The 14,194-nt window shown below is 44.1% G+C and overlaps 2 protein-coding genes across 3 annotated transcripts; one reads left to right on the top strand and one right to left on the bottom strand.

Moving 5' to 3' along the window:
• Nucleotides 1–566: 566 nt before the first annotated feature.
• On the bottom strand, nt 567–6,537 carry LOC103635342 (putative rRNA methyltransferase). The gene is made up of 11 exons (NM_001363596.1): nt 6,000–6,537; nt 5,482–5,529; nt 5,236–5,391; nt 5,106–5,149; nt 4,143–4,305; nt 3,985–4,046; nt 2,905–3,091; nt 2,735–2,824; nt 2,189–2,322; nt 1,937–2,069; nt 567–1,753 (listed from the first exon to the last, which is right to left on the bottom strand). Exons 1-11 carry the CDS (start codon nt 6,471–6,473, stop codon nt 764–766), a joined length of 2,481 nt encoding a protein of 826 aa, NP_001350525.1. The 5' UTR covers nt 6,474–6,537; the 3' UTR covers nt 567–763.
• Nucleotides 6,538–6,674: 137 nt separating this feature from the next.
• Nucleotides 6,675–10,860, top strand: ERA1 (GTPase ERA1, chloroplastic). 2 transcript variants are annotated; one of them, NM_001363285.1, is made up of 9 exons: nt 6,675–7,091; nt 7,695–7,840; nt 7,968–8,108; nt 8,190–8,303; nt 8,403–8,528; nt 9,399–9,497; nt 9,596–9,697; nt 9,892–9,972; nt 10,083–10,860. In NM_001363285.1, exons 1-9 carry the CDS (start codon nt 6,737–6,739, stop codon nt 10,167–10,169), a joined length of 1,251 nt encoding a protein of 416 aa, NP_001350214.1. In that variant the 5' UTR covers nt 6,675–6,736; the 3' UTR covers nt 10,170–10,860. The 2 variants fall into 2 exon arrangements, with proteins under 2 accessions (NP_001350214.1, XP_035817205.1); XM_035961312.1 differs by lacking the exons at nt 9,399–9,497; nt 9,596–9,697; nt 9,892–9,972; nt 10,083–10,860 and adding an exon at nt 9,188–9,389 and having other exon boundaries at nt 6,679–7,091.
• Nucleotides 10,861–14,194: the final 3,334 nt, after the last annotated feature.

The following is a 14,194-nucleotide window of genomic DNA, read 5'->3' as shown; positions in this document are numbered from 1 at the left end:
CTTTTGCAGTGACTGTGAGCCATCGCTCACTGCATATATTCTCTTAGAGCTGAGCCATCATTAGTTAGTATCTGGCTAGCTGCTTTATGCTACCGCCAAGTAGCTCGGATTCAGTGGCCGCCTCTGCTCTGCACCACCCTGATTCCAAATCTTGAACGCACAAAAGCTTGGATCAGATTCTGCTCTGATCGACAAGTTGGGGAAATGCGAATCCATGACGGTCTCTGCATCTCAATGTTTCGGATTCCAGCTTGTTCGCTGCGGCTTGCTGCGGCTGCAATCCGGCTGCGGCTGCGGCTTCTACAGTATTTTTCTCTCTATGGATTGCAGCTGCAGCAGTCCAAACAGCTGCAACAGTGTCGGCTTGTAGCCAGCCGAACACGCCCTCAAAGTGCTGCCTTCATTTCATCTGATAAGGAAATGCAAGCGGATTCCTCACCTGTAAAAAAGAAGTCTCCACAAGGGTGCGCCACACAAATATTAGTAGAAATGCAGGCATCTGTATTTCTTATACTCTGGTGTCGCCAAAGGGGTTAAAAAGTTTTGATAATTGACTGAACTGTGTAAATTAAGATTAGTGACCACTAGTTTCAGAACAAATTGTAGCCATGATAACTCACGCTACAAAACTTAACACATAAATTTTATCATCACACGACTTCAAAGCATCTGCCTACTGAGAGTAGCTGTAGTAGGACGAGACAAAAAATTAGCTGGGAGGAAGGCATCCAGCATCCCAGCCGTGCTTAGCTCCTCATCTTCCTTAACTCGGGGCTTTCCCGGCCTTCTTCCCAGTTTTCCCTCTCATGCCTTTCTGACCACCCTTCCCCTTGCCGCCTTTGCCGCCCTTCTTCCCTTTCTTACAAGTTCCGCTGGCCCGCTTGTCCTTCTTCATACGTGGATCCACCAACACCTTCCCTTTGCCAGTCCTCAACTGAACCCCCTTCTTTGCAACGACATACTCCTTCTGAGGCTTCGTTGGCATCGCCTTCCTGTAAATCCGGTCAATCATCTTCCTCTTCGATAGCTCGTTTATGTCATTCTGGTCAGCTATAGCATCTGCCTTTTGGCGAGCCTTGTCCAGTTTCTTCATGGCAACACGCTTCTTCCGGGCCTTGGCCTCTGCAACCTTCTTGGATGGGCGGGCATCGATCTCCTTAAACTGAGCCCTCATTGCAGCTACTTCCTCACGTGTAACAGGCTTCATGGGCTGCCTATGCCTTTTTTCATCCTCAACAAACCAGTTGGGTAACCCTTCATCATCAAACATGTACTTGTTGTAAGCATCATCAAGTATCTGCTCTCTCTGTTTCTTCCTCAGCATCTTCTTAGCATAGGCTAGTACTTCAGCCTTTCTGTAATCATCGAGTTCATCCTCCGAAACATCTGATTCACCAGAAGATGAAGACGTATCCTCTTCATCTCGGACAGGTTCTGCTGGTACAATCTCAATATCATCTCGTTGCAAACGCTGTGCTTTAGCCACTTTTTCCGTTTTGCCAGTAACCATCTTCTTCATATTCCTTTGCAAACTCTCCCTTTCATCTTCAGTGTCACTCTGCTCAGTAATGCCAGTTGCTGCTTCTGTGAACACGTCCTGACTATACCATTGCTTTACAATCTGCTCTTTAGTTGGCCTCTGTTCATCTAGAGCTAACAGAAGGGGATTGGTCTCCTGATCTTGATGTTCATCAAGATCTTGGTCTTCATCAAAATCTTGATCCATTTCAGCAACACCATCATCTTCACCTCCCTAGAAAAAGATTAAAAGATAATAAGAACATCAACATCACCTTAAAACAACTTCTATTACTGTAACCTAGACAAAAGAAATTGAGATCTTAAAAGTTCACACCCTATATTATTGTAAACTGTAACATAGAAAAAAAGAATTGCACAGCATTGTACAATTCATGTCCCTTGGCTGCTTTATTACCTCTAACAAGTCTGCATCAGCGTCAGGATTGATTCGTTTCGCACGCTTGCGTTCTTGTTTAATTTCACCACCCTTTCTAGTTACAAAGCGCTCATAAGCTTCATCAAGCATCTCCTCAAGCTGGGCATCATACCTGTTGTGAAAAATGATTACTCACAAACTTTTGACATTACAATTTTCTTTTTCCGAAATATAAGAATCTTTGCTTACTCAATTCTGTATTCCAATGGTGTGGATGTTCAAAAAAATTACCTCTGCTGTTCCTCATCAGAATCCATTTCCTCATCAGAGTGTTCACGAGCTTGAGTATCCTCATTCTCACTGTCTCCAATTTCATTTTGCACATCAACCTCTGCTGATTCAACAGCTTCAAGTTCTTTTCCACCCTAAAAAAGGAAAACGAATATGAAAACTAAAAATCAGATGATCATGAACAAGCAATCTCTTTTAGATGCTTTTACAATAACAAACCACAGGTAAAGATAGAACATATGCATCCCATTAGAAGGTTACTTTACAGAAATCCAAATAGAGTGAACCAAATTTGTTGATGTATTTTAGCAAAAATGAAGCTGTTACATTTAGGGATTATTGCATGCAGAACAGAGAGGAGACTCAAGAGACAAAAATGACTACTTCTGTTTACTTCTTTTAAGTGTACCATTTTTGGGGGGGTGGGGGGGGGGTCAATATCATGTAAAATAATTTTTTCCTAGTGAACTGTAAGTACAAATTCTGAGAGGTAATGCCACTAAGTAAATACACCACATAACATGACCACAGAAACAAGCATGATACCTTGATTACACTAATAGAAAACAAGTCAGGATCACCATAATCATCTCCTGTAGCATCAATCTGCATTCCTGTGGCCTTGCGTGCTTTATCCTGGAATAAAGAGACCATATGTCAGCAAAAATCTCAAATATACATCATATTGCAAGAAGTGTATAAGTATTTCGTAACACCTTTGCTCGACGCTTTGACAAACGCTTTTTCTCTCTTTTTTTCTTTCTATCAATAACACTGGTCAATTCTTCCATTTCCTGTAGAAGTACATCATCATCCATGACCTTTGTGTTCTCCACAGCATCATTGGCCTTTAGGGTGACTTGTGAAGACACTGACAGTGCTTTTCGTAAGCGAATACGCCATCTAACATGGTCATGCAATAGATACATAAGATTTATACCCTCTGCACACCTCTGCTTATAGACTTTTTTGGGTTATCATAACTATTTAAATGAACAGAAATAAACCATATGGTAAAATAGCAAGGTTCCAAAAAAATGCTAGGCACTAGGCAGGCATTAAGCTAGCGTCTAGCGCCCAGAATGCTTAAATGTAGATTAATCATGTTTAAATGTTACACATTATACATCAGCAAAGTAACAATAAAAGAAAATTATGTCGGTTCCCACGTCATTCTCAGTCCATTATCATACAATAAAAGGTATGTCTGATCTCTCCCCTCATGATCTGCATGACATGGGCTGCAATTACTGGCCCATCCAGCCCTTATGAACTATCTGTTACCTCATTCCCAAAACTTCGAGTGGGACCAGTCGCCGCTGGCTTGTTTCTCTGGGCAGCCACCACTACTTCTCTTTCTCATTCCTAATCTCGTCCATACTTGCTCTGTGCATGGGTGGCACCATGGCGATCAGGTCACACATGTGGTGGCTGAGGAGGGCTGCGGAGGAGGCTATGCATGTGTTGGCAGGTGGCACTGCAAAAAGGAGTAATGTGAATGGCGATGTGAAGAATGCTGATTCCAACTGGTAATCCCTGCTGGCAGATCTTTATCTGCTGTCCTTGCACTGTGCTCATTCTCCTTTGAGTTTTCCTGCGCCAGCCTGCTGTTTTTTCCCAGCTCCCCCGCTTGTGAGCGCACACTCGCTCGCCCACCTAGCGACACGCCGACACCTACCCCCTAAACGAGACGCTAGGCCACTGTTTAGCGTTTAAACCCGTCTAAACGTACGATACGTACGATTAATCACGTTTTTTAGAGCACTGTAAAATAGAATGGTAGATAAGGTACTCACTTCAAGATATGCTTGAAACTATTTTTATCCAACAGAAGTAAGTCCTCACAGAAATTTTTTATCTGGCAGAAACCAAATAATCAGCCATAAGTACCTATACTAGAATAGAAGGAAAGATAAGCTCTGCAGTATGCTTAGCAAAGGCATCAGTTACTTACATCATCTGTTGTAAGCTCATGATTCTTTATGGGCAGGGATTCTGGATTATCAAATGAAATTGCATTGTAAGAGCCCAAAAACTCCAGTGGCGCCTGGGCATCAGACCATATAAAATCAGATGCCAAACCAACTTTCCGTAATGTCGTATTCCCTTCTTCATACCTACATACATGTTATGGATATCAGTGTATAACAATCTATTGTGCCATATTGTTCATCAAAGATGGTTTTGTATAACAAAAACTTAAAGCTACAACTTCTACAGGTATATTCCACCAAAGTTTTCAACATAGAAAGAACAGCATATGCCTTTTTAATGAAACCAGCTCCAAGAATGGGTAAGTAAAAAGGCTGTGATAGGCTTGGTGAGCCAACATAAACATGTGGCCACTCTAATGAAAATAAAAACGGGAAAAGTTCTGCAGTGAGCCAACATGAACACCCACCCACTCTTATGAACATAAACACTACTGGCAATGCACCATACATGAACCAGAGTGTGGTGTACTGGTTTTTTGTTGAACAAATTCTACAAACTGTTAATTCTTGTTCATTGCTTACCCTAAGGACAGAAAAACACAAAGTTTTCTGGCTCAAACTAGAAATGCCTAATTGATTATGTGACTTTGAAAAATGCTGAATTGGTGAGAACAAACATCTCAACTGCTTAAACGAAATACCAGAGTAACTGGTAAACTTTCACAGTGCCAAGAGCAATGCACCTATTTAAATGTGAGCAGTATAAGGGTATTGGAAAACAGACTGTTAGTGTTATAAACTTATAATGAACGTAAGAGCTGAATATGTAATGTGAGAACAGATATAGGTACAACATTATACTCCACTATGATGTGAACACTGCTAATCATGCTAACAAGTATATAAAAAAGATGCATACTTTCAGAAGGGGAAAAGGAAAACAAGCAGGCAAACTCCAGCAATGGTGTGACAAGGGAGCGTACCCATCACGGTGTCTCTTTTTCCTACCATCCATAACATCCCTAGACTGCAGAGTACAAACATTTCCAAAATCAAGGTATGCTAGCAGAAAAAAGAAAAGAAACTAGACAGATGACAGGTGGCTCAACATACTTTGGTCTGTTCTGGAACCACACTGAACAAGTGCTTTATATCAAGAAGTTCTGGTTGAATCTTTGCGGGAGCCTTATATTTCAGACAGATGATATAAATTTCAGCAGATGTAGACCGACTTGCCGTAGGTTTAGTTGCCTCAACCTTCTCAAACAACTGCAAGACAAGATGATATTTGATGTTTCAATTAACCAAATACAAAAAAATTATAAAAAGTGTTACAAAACATTTAATGAATGCACACACCTGTTTAAGACAGTACATAATAGCGTTGTAATCTTGAGACCTAAAAACCTGTTGAAGAAAAGAATAGTTGATTAAACATGTATTGAAATGTGAGACAATGAGAACAACAAAAGGTAATTCACAACTGAAGGAAAGCTGATTCAACAGCTGAAGGAGATGAGTCAATAAAACACATGACAACTCTGTAAGAAGGTATAAACTGTCAAAACCACTCAATATGTCAGAAGAATGGATAATTCAATACTGCTTCATTGTCCGTGCAATACAAAACCACTATGAACCCTAGGTGCACTATCTAATAAGGCATGCACACACACGAACACATCTGCCTAGAGATGAAAATGTCAAGATAGCTTGCTGCCACTCATAATTTAGGGCGTGTTTATTGTGTACTTTCAAAGAAGATACTCTGCATTCACATACTTGAAGAAAAATAAGCATCACGCTGAATTACAAATTGAAGCCAGTGAGAGTGCCAACTGCAACATTGAGCATTCTTCTTCTGTGGAATCTTTTACCTTCGTGATGAAGGCGCCCTTGGGGGCGAGGAACATGGTAGCGAGGCGCAGTGCGTCAATAACTAGCGCCGACTGCGATGTGGCCTCCTGCGCCCAGGCACCACCGACGTTGGGCGACCCATCGTGGAGCACGACGTCGAAGGCGGAGACGCCATTGGAGTCCATGAGCCTCCGCACCGCGGCGCGGCACTTGGTGGTGGTGATGTCCTCGGTGAGCGAGTGGGCCCCGCGAATGGGGCGGATGGGAACGAGGTCGACGCCGACGACGAAGGCTCCGACTGGGGCATGGTTGACGGCCACCTGAACCCACCCTCCCGGCGCGGCGCAGAGGTCGAGCACCGAGTGCGCCGTCAGGAGGAAGCGGAACCGCGCGTCGAGCTGGAGCAGCTTGAACGCCGCGCGACTCCGATACCCTTGCTCCTTGGCTAGGTGGTAGAACTTGTCCTGACGCTGCTTCCCCTTCGCCTTGCCCATCTCCGCGGCCGCCGACGAGACTTTCCAGCGAGGGGATGGGGGCTAGGGTTTTGGAGATGGTTTTGCTCCGGGCTCCGGCGGCGGTTGGGTGCTTGCCTTGTCGGAGGGCTCCGTGGCGGTTAGGCCGTTGAGCGGCTCATGGGCTAGGCCTTTTCCTTTTATGGGCCTTTACAAATGGGCTGAAAACGTCTCGTCGCCTCCCTTCTTATCCCCAATGGCGGACGCACGTCGACACATCACTGCTCACTCTGCACTCTCGCGGGATGGAGCTTGGCCTAGCGCTCCGGCTCGTCGCGCCGCCACCGCTGCTGCCGTGTCTCTCCCGTAGAGCTCTTTCCCTACCACCGGATTTTGTTTCCTCGCGTGTGCTTCGAGGAAGACGCATCCATGCCTCGAGACTGAAGCATGGAGCTGGGGTTGTGTGCAATGCGATTATGACCTATTCAGGAGTGGAAGAGGAGGAGATGGTGGAAGAAGAAATGGAAGAGGAGGCTGAACCGGCGGTGAGCACAAGGCCGCGCCTGGAGCTCATCGAGAAGCCGGACCGGAGCCTGGCGCTGCTGGATGAGTACGAGTCGGAGGAACTGGGCACCTCTCTTTGCGCCAATCATCGTAGCGGTTAGGCTCCTCACTTCTGTGCGTTTGAAATTACTCGGGTTTAGTATTTTTTAAGCTTAGGAATTGACGCCATGCAATTAGTTATAAATTTTATTAGCCAAATTTCGTCCTAGTTCGTAAAGTAAAATTATGGTGCTTGCAAAGTTGCATTGCGATGCGCAGGAGCATTTTCGTCAAAATTCCAGAACGGGGCGTTTGGATCCCTTCATTTTCGAGGAATTGGAATTCACTCAATAAAGTAACTTATTTAGTTTGGAATTTGACATTCCACCACTTTCCAAAGTTCAGATATTAGTCTATCTCAAATTCATGGGGTGAGGGATGGGAAATGGTTTTATACAGTAGTAGAATTTGTTTCTACTCTGTAACTTACGTGACACTTTTCGTCTCACTCCTCTATAGTAAAAATATAGTGCATAAATATCTCCGACATCTTGCTAATAACAGTATACAAATATATTTTGTATAAAACTGAATTAGCTTAATTGATATATGGCTAAATTACTATTATTAGAATGGAATTCAATTCTAATGATCCAAACGGGGCAGAAAGGAAATTGATCCACATTGGATGATTAGCGTACTGATACGGTGTCTCCTCAGGTTATGTTGCTGTATTGGGGAAGCCAAATGTTGGCAAGAGCACACTTATTAACCAAATGGTTGGTCAGAAACTTTCAATTGTAACAGATAAACCGCAAACGACAAGACATCGCATTCTTGGTATATGTTCTGAACCAGAGTACCAGGTATCAGAATTTAATTCAGTTCAATACAAATTAAGATCCTCGGAAGTTTTCGGTCCCATAACCCCATTAGCATCAAGTGGATCATGTTGCTTTTCGCTGCTAATCTGAGTTATCGTTTAGTTTGCAGATTATACTTTATGACACTCCTGGTGTTATTAAAAAGGAGATGCATAAGCTGGACAGTATGATGATGAAGAATGTTAGGAGCGCTATCGGCAGTGCGGACTGTGTGCTTGTTGTTGCTGATGCTTGCAAAACTCCTGAAAAGGTATTGCGAGCAGTAAGAAAGAATAATCCATCCTAACATTCAACCATTTTACCTTACATCTTGTAAGCTTTGAGCTTTTAGATTGATGAAATGCTTGAAGAAGGTGTTGGAAACAAAGATATTGGACTTCCTGTACTGCTGGTATTGAACAAGAAAGATCTCATAAAACCCGGAGAAATCGCAAAGAAACTTGAGGTGCGAACCTTATAAAATTGTCGAAAGGTGGTTCCCTGTTTCTTTTGTGCTTTCCTCTGCATAAAGACGGTATTGATTTCTAGACGACTCTTTTAACAGTGGTACCAAAAATTTACTAATGTTGATGATGTTATACCAATAAGTGCTAAATTTGGTCATGGAGTGGATGATATCAAGGAGTGGATATTGTCAAAGCTCCCTCTGGGTCCTGCTTACTACCCCAAGGTATTAGCAAATCATTCATATATTTTTATATAATGGCATTTCCTCTGTGCTTTGCTTACCTTTAAATGTCATTATCTGTCCTTAGAGAGAGTAGTTCAGATGCTCAGAACATTTTAGTAAATATTTTTGTCTGTGTGGTAAAGAGTGCGCTCCTGAATATCATTATAGTTGAACTTGATATGCCTATTCTAGTGCTGAATCCGACAAATCTTGTGTTAATCTTAATTTGATGGATGGATGCATTGGCAAATCATCCTTTTGCAGATGGCATAGTGGTTTTCTTTTTCTAGTATTAGTGAACTTATAACAATATGAACTTGAAACCGCTAATGTAAGAATTAGCATGCAATGGTTACTATGTTCTTGCCAGGCTGGTACAACTGGGTTGTGGAGAAATATTTTCTCAAAAGCCAGAGAATAGGAACTTCCCCGACATATTTTTATTTCGTCTAGCTGATGCTAAGCAGTAGGTTTACACCCTTTTACTACAGTGTTATCACCCTCTTTGTCGCTCTGTAGTTGAGGAGCATATGCTCTGTAATATGTTTCCTCAGTTGAACCCATCTATTTCTTGTTAGATGCTGTACTACGTGGGATTATTTGAGATTAATAGGCATATTTTGTTCATGTACTTATCCATGTGGTTCACCATGTTTCAGGATATAGCTAGCGAACACCCTGAGAGATTTTTAGTACAGTGTTATCACCCTCTTTGTTGCTCTGTGGTTGAGCGTATGCTCTGTAATATGATTCCTCAGTTGAACGGACCCGTCTATTTCTTGTTAGATGTTGTACTACGTGGGATTATTTGAGATTAATAGGCATATTTTTGTTTTCATGTATCTAGCCATGTGGTTCACCATGTTTCAGGATATAGCTAGCGAACACCCTGAGAGATTTTTTGTTGGTGAAATAGTGAGGGAAAAGATTTTTGTTCAGTACAGGCAGGAAATTCCTTATTCATGCCAGGTATATCCTTTTGTGTTTTCCTCATCCGTTTAATGCAGCATGCTCTCCATTTTGCTAGCCTTTATTTATTTTGATTCTTTTTTTTGGTGGGGTGACAGGTTAATGTTGTCAGTTACAAAAGTCGGCCTGCTGCCAAGGACTTCATTCAAGTTGAGATACTTGTGGAGAAAGAATCACAAAGAGGCATTATACTAGGGAAGGTAAAAAAAAAAGGGGGTTAAGAGTACCATGATTATTATACATGATGCGGGCTGTTTTCCTCGGATATTTGAAATACATTTGATAGAAGTTAAACTTTTTTTTTCAATCTAAGATTGAATCTACTAAAGAAAAGGAATTAGGCTACTGATTTCCGGTTTGTGTTGCCTAATAGCAAAATGTCCGACCGATGCAGGATGGCAAAAGCATAAAGATGCTGGCAACCGCATCGAGGCTTGACATCGAGGACTTTCTACAGAAGAAAGTCTACCTTGAGGTTGCACCTTCTTCACTTATGTGGTTGCCGTGGACTTGCTTGCCATCTCCCGCCGCAACGCAGTTTCTGTCTGACAGTGACGCGCGCGACTCCTTCCTTGTATTGCACAGGTGGAGGTCAAAGTGAAGGAAAACTGGCGGCAGGACGAGCGACTCCTGAAGCGGTATGGCTACGGCGGCGAGATCCAAGCGCTGTGACTGTGACTGTGACTATGACCGGTGCGCTCTAGCTCACTGTCAGCTGCCGCGAGCGTGGAATGACCTGGTTTTTTTTCAATTCCTCTCGTGTGTTGTTGTTGTCGATGCGAATGAGTAGCAGTTATTTAACCTGGTGTCGAACTCAACTAGCAGCTCAGTTGTGTTAATTAGTCAGCAAGTTATGTGCTCTGATCCTGCTGTTGTTGTCAGCGGAACTGGTTTTGCCGCAGACAAGTCAGCATGGTTGCGCTCTCTGTAGCAGTCTGTGTGAATAGAATCACGGGGGAGTTCAGACATCAGAGGGACTGAACAGCCGAGCCAAGCCACAAGTGCATGTACAAGTCGTGTCCTTCGGGCGGCGGCGGGTCCAGGTGGAGGCGCGCCGTGTGCCGGTGCCCTGCGCCGGCCGTCGTGGATACGGTGTGGCATAGCGAGCACGACCGGTTGGGGCTGACTGACCGTGGGAGGCGGTGGAGTATGCTGATACACGTCGGGTCTGCCGCAGCATTGACTTGGCTACCTTGAGCAGCTCCTCTGTTGTCCAAACAAAAAAACTCAACTTCTCCACAGACCACATGACAGCTGGGATGGTTAACCGAGTGACTGACGTATTTATAAGCCGGACCGGCCCTACCGAATAGCCGCCATATGTGTGCACTGCAGATTTTTTTTATTTACGTACATTTTGTCTTGTCTGATCTATCGAAGAAGTCAAATCATGTGATGGGATTAGCTGCAGCCTGCAGCACAGCAGCTACGACTACGACTAGTACCGAGCGACGCGCCTGGTCGTGCACGTAGGTAGAAGAGTACTCGCTCTATCACCAAAAGTCCAAAACTATGGACGTTACGATACATGTGTCGGTCAAATTGTTTTTAGTTTTAGTTGTATTTGTAAAAAAAATTAACAACAATTATATTTTTAAAATACTTTTATTATAAACATATATACGACAATATATCTAATAATGTTAATTATACAAAGAGTATGTATATTTTTGGGTTAAGAACGACAATTATTTTGGTATACAAAGAGTTTTTTTTTGAACTGAGGCCTTCCCTATTTTTGTTCATTTAAAATTTAGCCAGATTGTAGAAGAGTACTCCTTCAATCCTGAAATAAGTATTACCCTCGTTTTCTAAGGAGTCAAATATTTGTAGTACATAGTCAGTGTATTATCAGATAGATAATTGAATCTATTTTCATAATAGACTTATTTAAAGATAGAAGCATTGTTAATATTTTCTATAAACATAGTTAAATTTAATAAATCATAACGACATATTTTTAAGACACGTGTGTGTCTTTTGCACACGCTAAAAATTTTTTTGCTGCAGCCCAGCTGCAAACCAGAATATTTGCAGCCCCTCACAAAAAGGAGGATAGACTCCACCTGCAGGTCAATAACACAACTAAAACGTTACCTGGTGGACCTGTAGGTGGGGTCTATCCTCCTTTTTGTGAGGGGCTGCAAACATCCTGATTTGTAGCCGGGTTACAGCAATTTTTTTTCTCCACTAACGTGGAGCCTCCCCTAATCTTGCTAGCTAATGTAAAAGCGTGAACGAGGCTCAAAGGGAAATGTGCCCTTGGGCCATTTCTAAGTGTTTTGGTGATTTAGTGTCCAACACGAGTGCCTAAGTGTCAAATGGTGGACAAAGTACAAATCAAGTATAAAGGTATGTTTCTCAGACTTAGTACATTGTTTTAGTGACTAATGTATTGTGTCTAAGTGCTGGAAACAGGAGAAATCGAATTGGAGAAGAGATGGCCTTGTTCAGCCAAAGCCAGCTCTGTCTGGGTGCACCGGACAGTGTCCGGTGTGCCAGGCTGGCTCAGGCGAACTTGCCGCTCTCGGGAATAAATTAACGGCGTACGGCTATAATTCACCGGACTGTCCGGTGTGCACCGGACAGTCCGGTGAGCTAACGGTCGGCCGGACCAACGGTCGGCTGCGCGATTCGCGCGAGACACGTGGCCGAGCCAACGGTCGGGAGGGGCACCGGACTGTCCGGTGCGCCAACGGCTCCAAGGCTGCCAACGGTCGGCTTCGCCAAATAAGGAAGGAAATCCGCACCGGACAGTGTCCGGTGCGCCAGGCGACAGAAGGCAAGAATTGCCTTCCCGGATTGCTCTCAACGGCTCCTAGCTGCCTTGGGGCTATAAAAGGGACCCCTAGGCGCATGGAGGAGGACACCAAGCATTCCTTGAGCACTCTTGATCACTCACACTCCATTCTTGCGCACTTGTTCGACATTCTAGTGATTTGAGCTCCGTTCTAGTGTGCTAGTCTCTTGAGCTTAAGTCTAGGTCTTGTGTGTGCGTACTTGCTGTGATCTTTGTGTCTTGTGTGAGTTGCTAATCCCTCCCTTACTCCGTGCTTCTTTGTGAATATCTTTGTAAGGGCGAGAGACTCCAAGTTGTGGAGATTCCTCGCGAACGGGATATAGAAAAGAAAAGCAAACACCGTGGTATTCAAGTGGGTCTTTGGACCGCTTGAGAGGGGTTGATTGCAACCCTCGTCCGTTGGGACGCCACAACGTGGAAGTAGGCAAGTGTTGTACTTGGCCGAACCACGGGATAAACCACTGTGTCTACCTGTGTTGATTCTCTTGTGGTTATTGTGTTTCGCTAAGACTCTTCTCTAGCCACTGGGCAATACTGTGCTAACGCTTAACCAAGTTTTTGTGGCATTAAGTTCAAGTTTTACAGGATCACCTAATCACCCCCCCTCTAGGTGCTTTCAATTGGTATCAGAGCAGTTCTCTTCAAGAAAGGGACTAACTGCCCAAAGAGATGGATCCTAAGGGGAAGGGAATCGTGATCAATGATAAGGAGAAGGAGTCCTTCGTCAACGAGCCGAAGGATGACAAGCCTACCGACTCGGGCTCGGGCCACAAACGAAAGGATGGGAAGAAGAAGAAGACAAGACGTATCAAGGAGATCGTCTACTACGACGACAGCGACGAGTCCACTTCTTCCCAAAAGGACAACGACGACAACGACTACGAGAGAAGGAAACCGGTTAATTCGAACTTTTCTTTTGACTACTCTCGTATTCCGCAAAGTACAAATGCTCATTTGCTCTTGTCGGTGTTTTGGGTCCGACCGCACACCCGGGGTTGCCCCTCAAGGTGTTTTTAGGAGTAGGACGGTGTCGCCGACTGTAGCAAAATGGTTCGTGCCAGATGCACGAGGGACAGTGGACAATGTTTACAGGTTCGGGCCGCTTAGAGATGCGTAACACCCTACGTCCTGGTGAGTATGCTTGGTGAATGAGGTTACAAGGTAGCTCTCTGAATTGAGAATGCAAAGAGTTGAGGTGGGTGGCTGAATAATAGGGTCGATCGTTCTGAAGGGGTGCCCCCTAGGCCTTATATACTCGACCGTGGGGCAATACACGTGGATATGATAACAATGTGTAACTAAAAGATAGTGAATTGTTTGATTTTATCTCTCTATAGTTCCGCCGACCTATCCTCGCATGGCCCCGTTGCATGGGGGCTCCAGCGCGGGAAAGTCGGTTCTCTGTTGTGGTCGCTCGCTCGACGTTGTGGGTCGTCCGGGCTTGCACCAATCCGGCCTCATGTCAACCTGTTTTGCTGATTGTCCCTCCCCAGGCCCACGAAAGAATGACCTTACGATTTATTGGGCTCTTGGGCCTTTCGTGAGGTCTTTTACTCTTCCAGTGGACCCGGGGGATATCTGTCCCCCACAAGCCCCCGATCTTTGGGTTGATTTTGAGGTAATCAGCCCAAAGATCCCAGGTCCAGCTTGCAGGTAATTTGAAGAAAACGATTTCTTACTGTCTCCTGCTTTGATCACTCGTAAACTGAAGCTTTGTTTCATGCTTGTGCCTTAGAGGTCGGCATTTCATTTTGTAGGACCCTGAACTTCATTGGGTGCACCGGAGGTGCACCCAATGGGTGTAGCCCCCGAGCTTCGAGTAGATTTTAGAAAATAATCTACTCGAAGGTCTTCACCAGAAATTATTTTCATCTTTACTCCTGCGTTTTGGTTGAGG

The sequence above is a fragment of the Zea mays genome, chromosome 8, assembly GCF_902167145.1.
Source record: "Zea mays cultivar B73 chromosome 8, Zm-B73-REFERENCE-NAM-5.0, whole genome shotgun sequence".
Classification (NCBI taxonomy): Eukaryota; Viridiplantae; Streptophyta; class Magnoliopsida; order Poales; family Poaceae; genus Zea; species Zea mays.
The sequence above is the reverse complement of the archived record's forward strand: the minus strand, read 5'-3'. Positions and strand labels throughout refer to the sequence as shown.

What these genes read in the sequence shown, in the direction of transcription:
- LOC103635342 (NM_001363596.1), bottom strand. Translation starts at nt 6,473, where the DNA reads ATGGGCAAGGCGAAGGGGAAGCAGCGTCAGGACAAGTTCTACCACCTA. An exon ending in AGGGCGCCTTCATCACGAAG is followed by an intron (nt 5,530 to 5,999) that starts GTAAAAGATTCC and finishes TTTCTTCAACAG; the next exon opens with GTTTTTAGGTCTCAAGATTA. An exon ending in TTATGTACTGTCTTAAACAG is followed by an intron (nt 5,392 to 5,481) that starts GTGTGTGCATTC and finishes CTTGTCTTGCAG; the next exon opens with TTGTTTGAGAAGGTTGAGGC.
- ERA1 (NM_001363285.1), top strand. Translation starts at nt 6,737, where the DNA reads ATGGAGCTTGGCCTAGCGCTCCGGCTCGTCGCGCCGCCACCGCTGCTG. An exon ending in GTTCTGAACCAGAGTACCAG is followed by an intron (nt 7,841 to 7,967) that starts GTATCAGAATTT and finishes TTTAGTTTGCAG; the next exon opens with ATTATACTTTATGACACTCC. An exon ending in AGAAGAAAGTCTACCTTGAG is followed by an intron (nt 9,973 to 10,082) that starts GTTGCACCTTCT and finishes TGTATTGCACAG; the next exon opens with GTGGAGGTCAAAGTGAAGGA.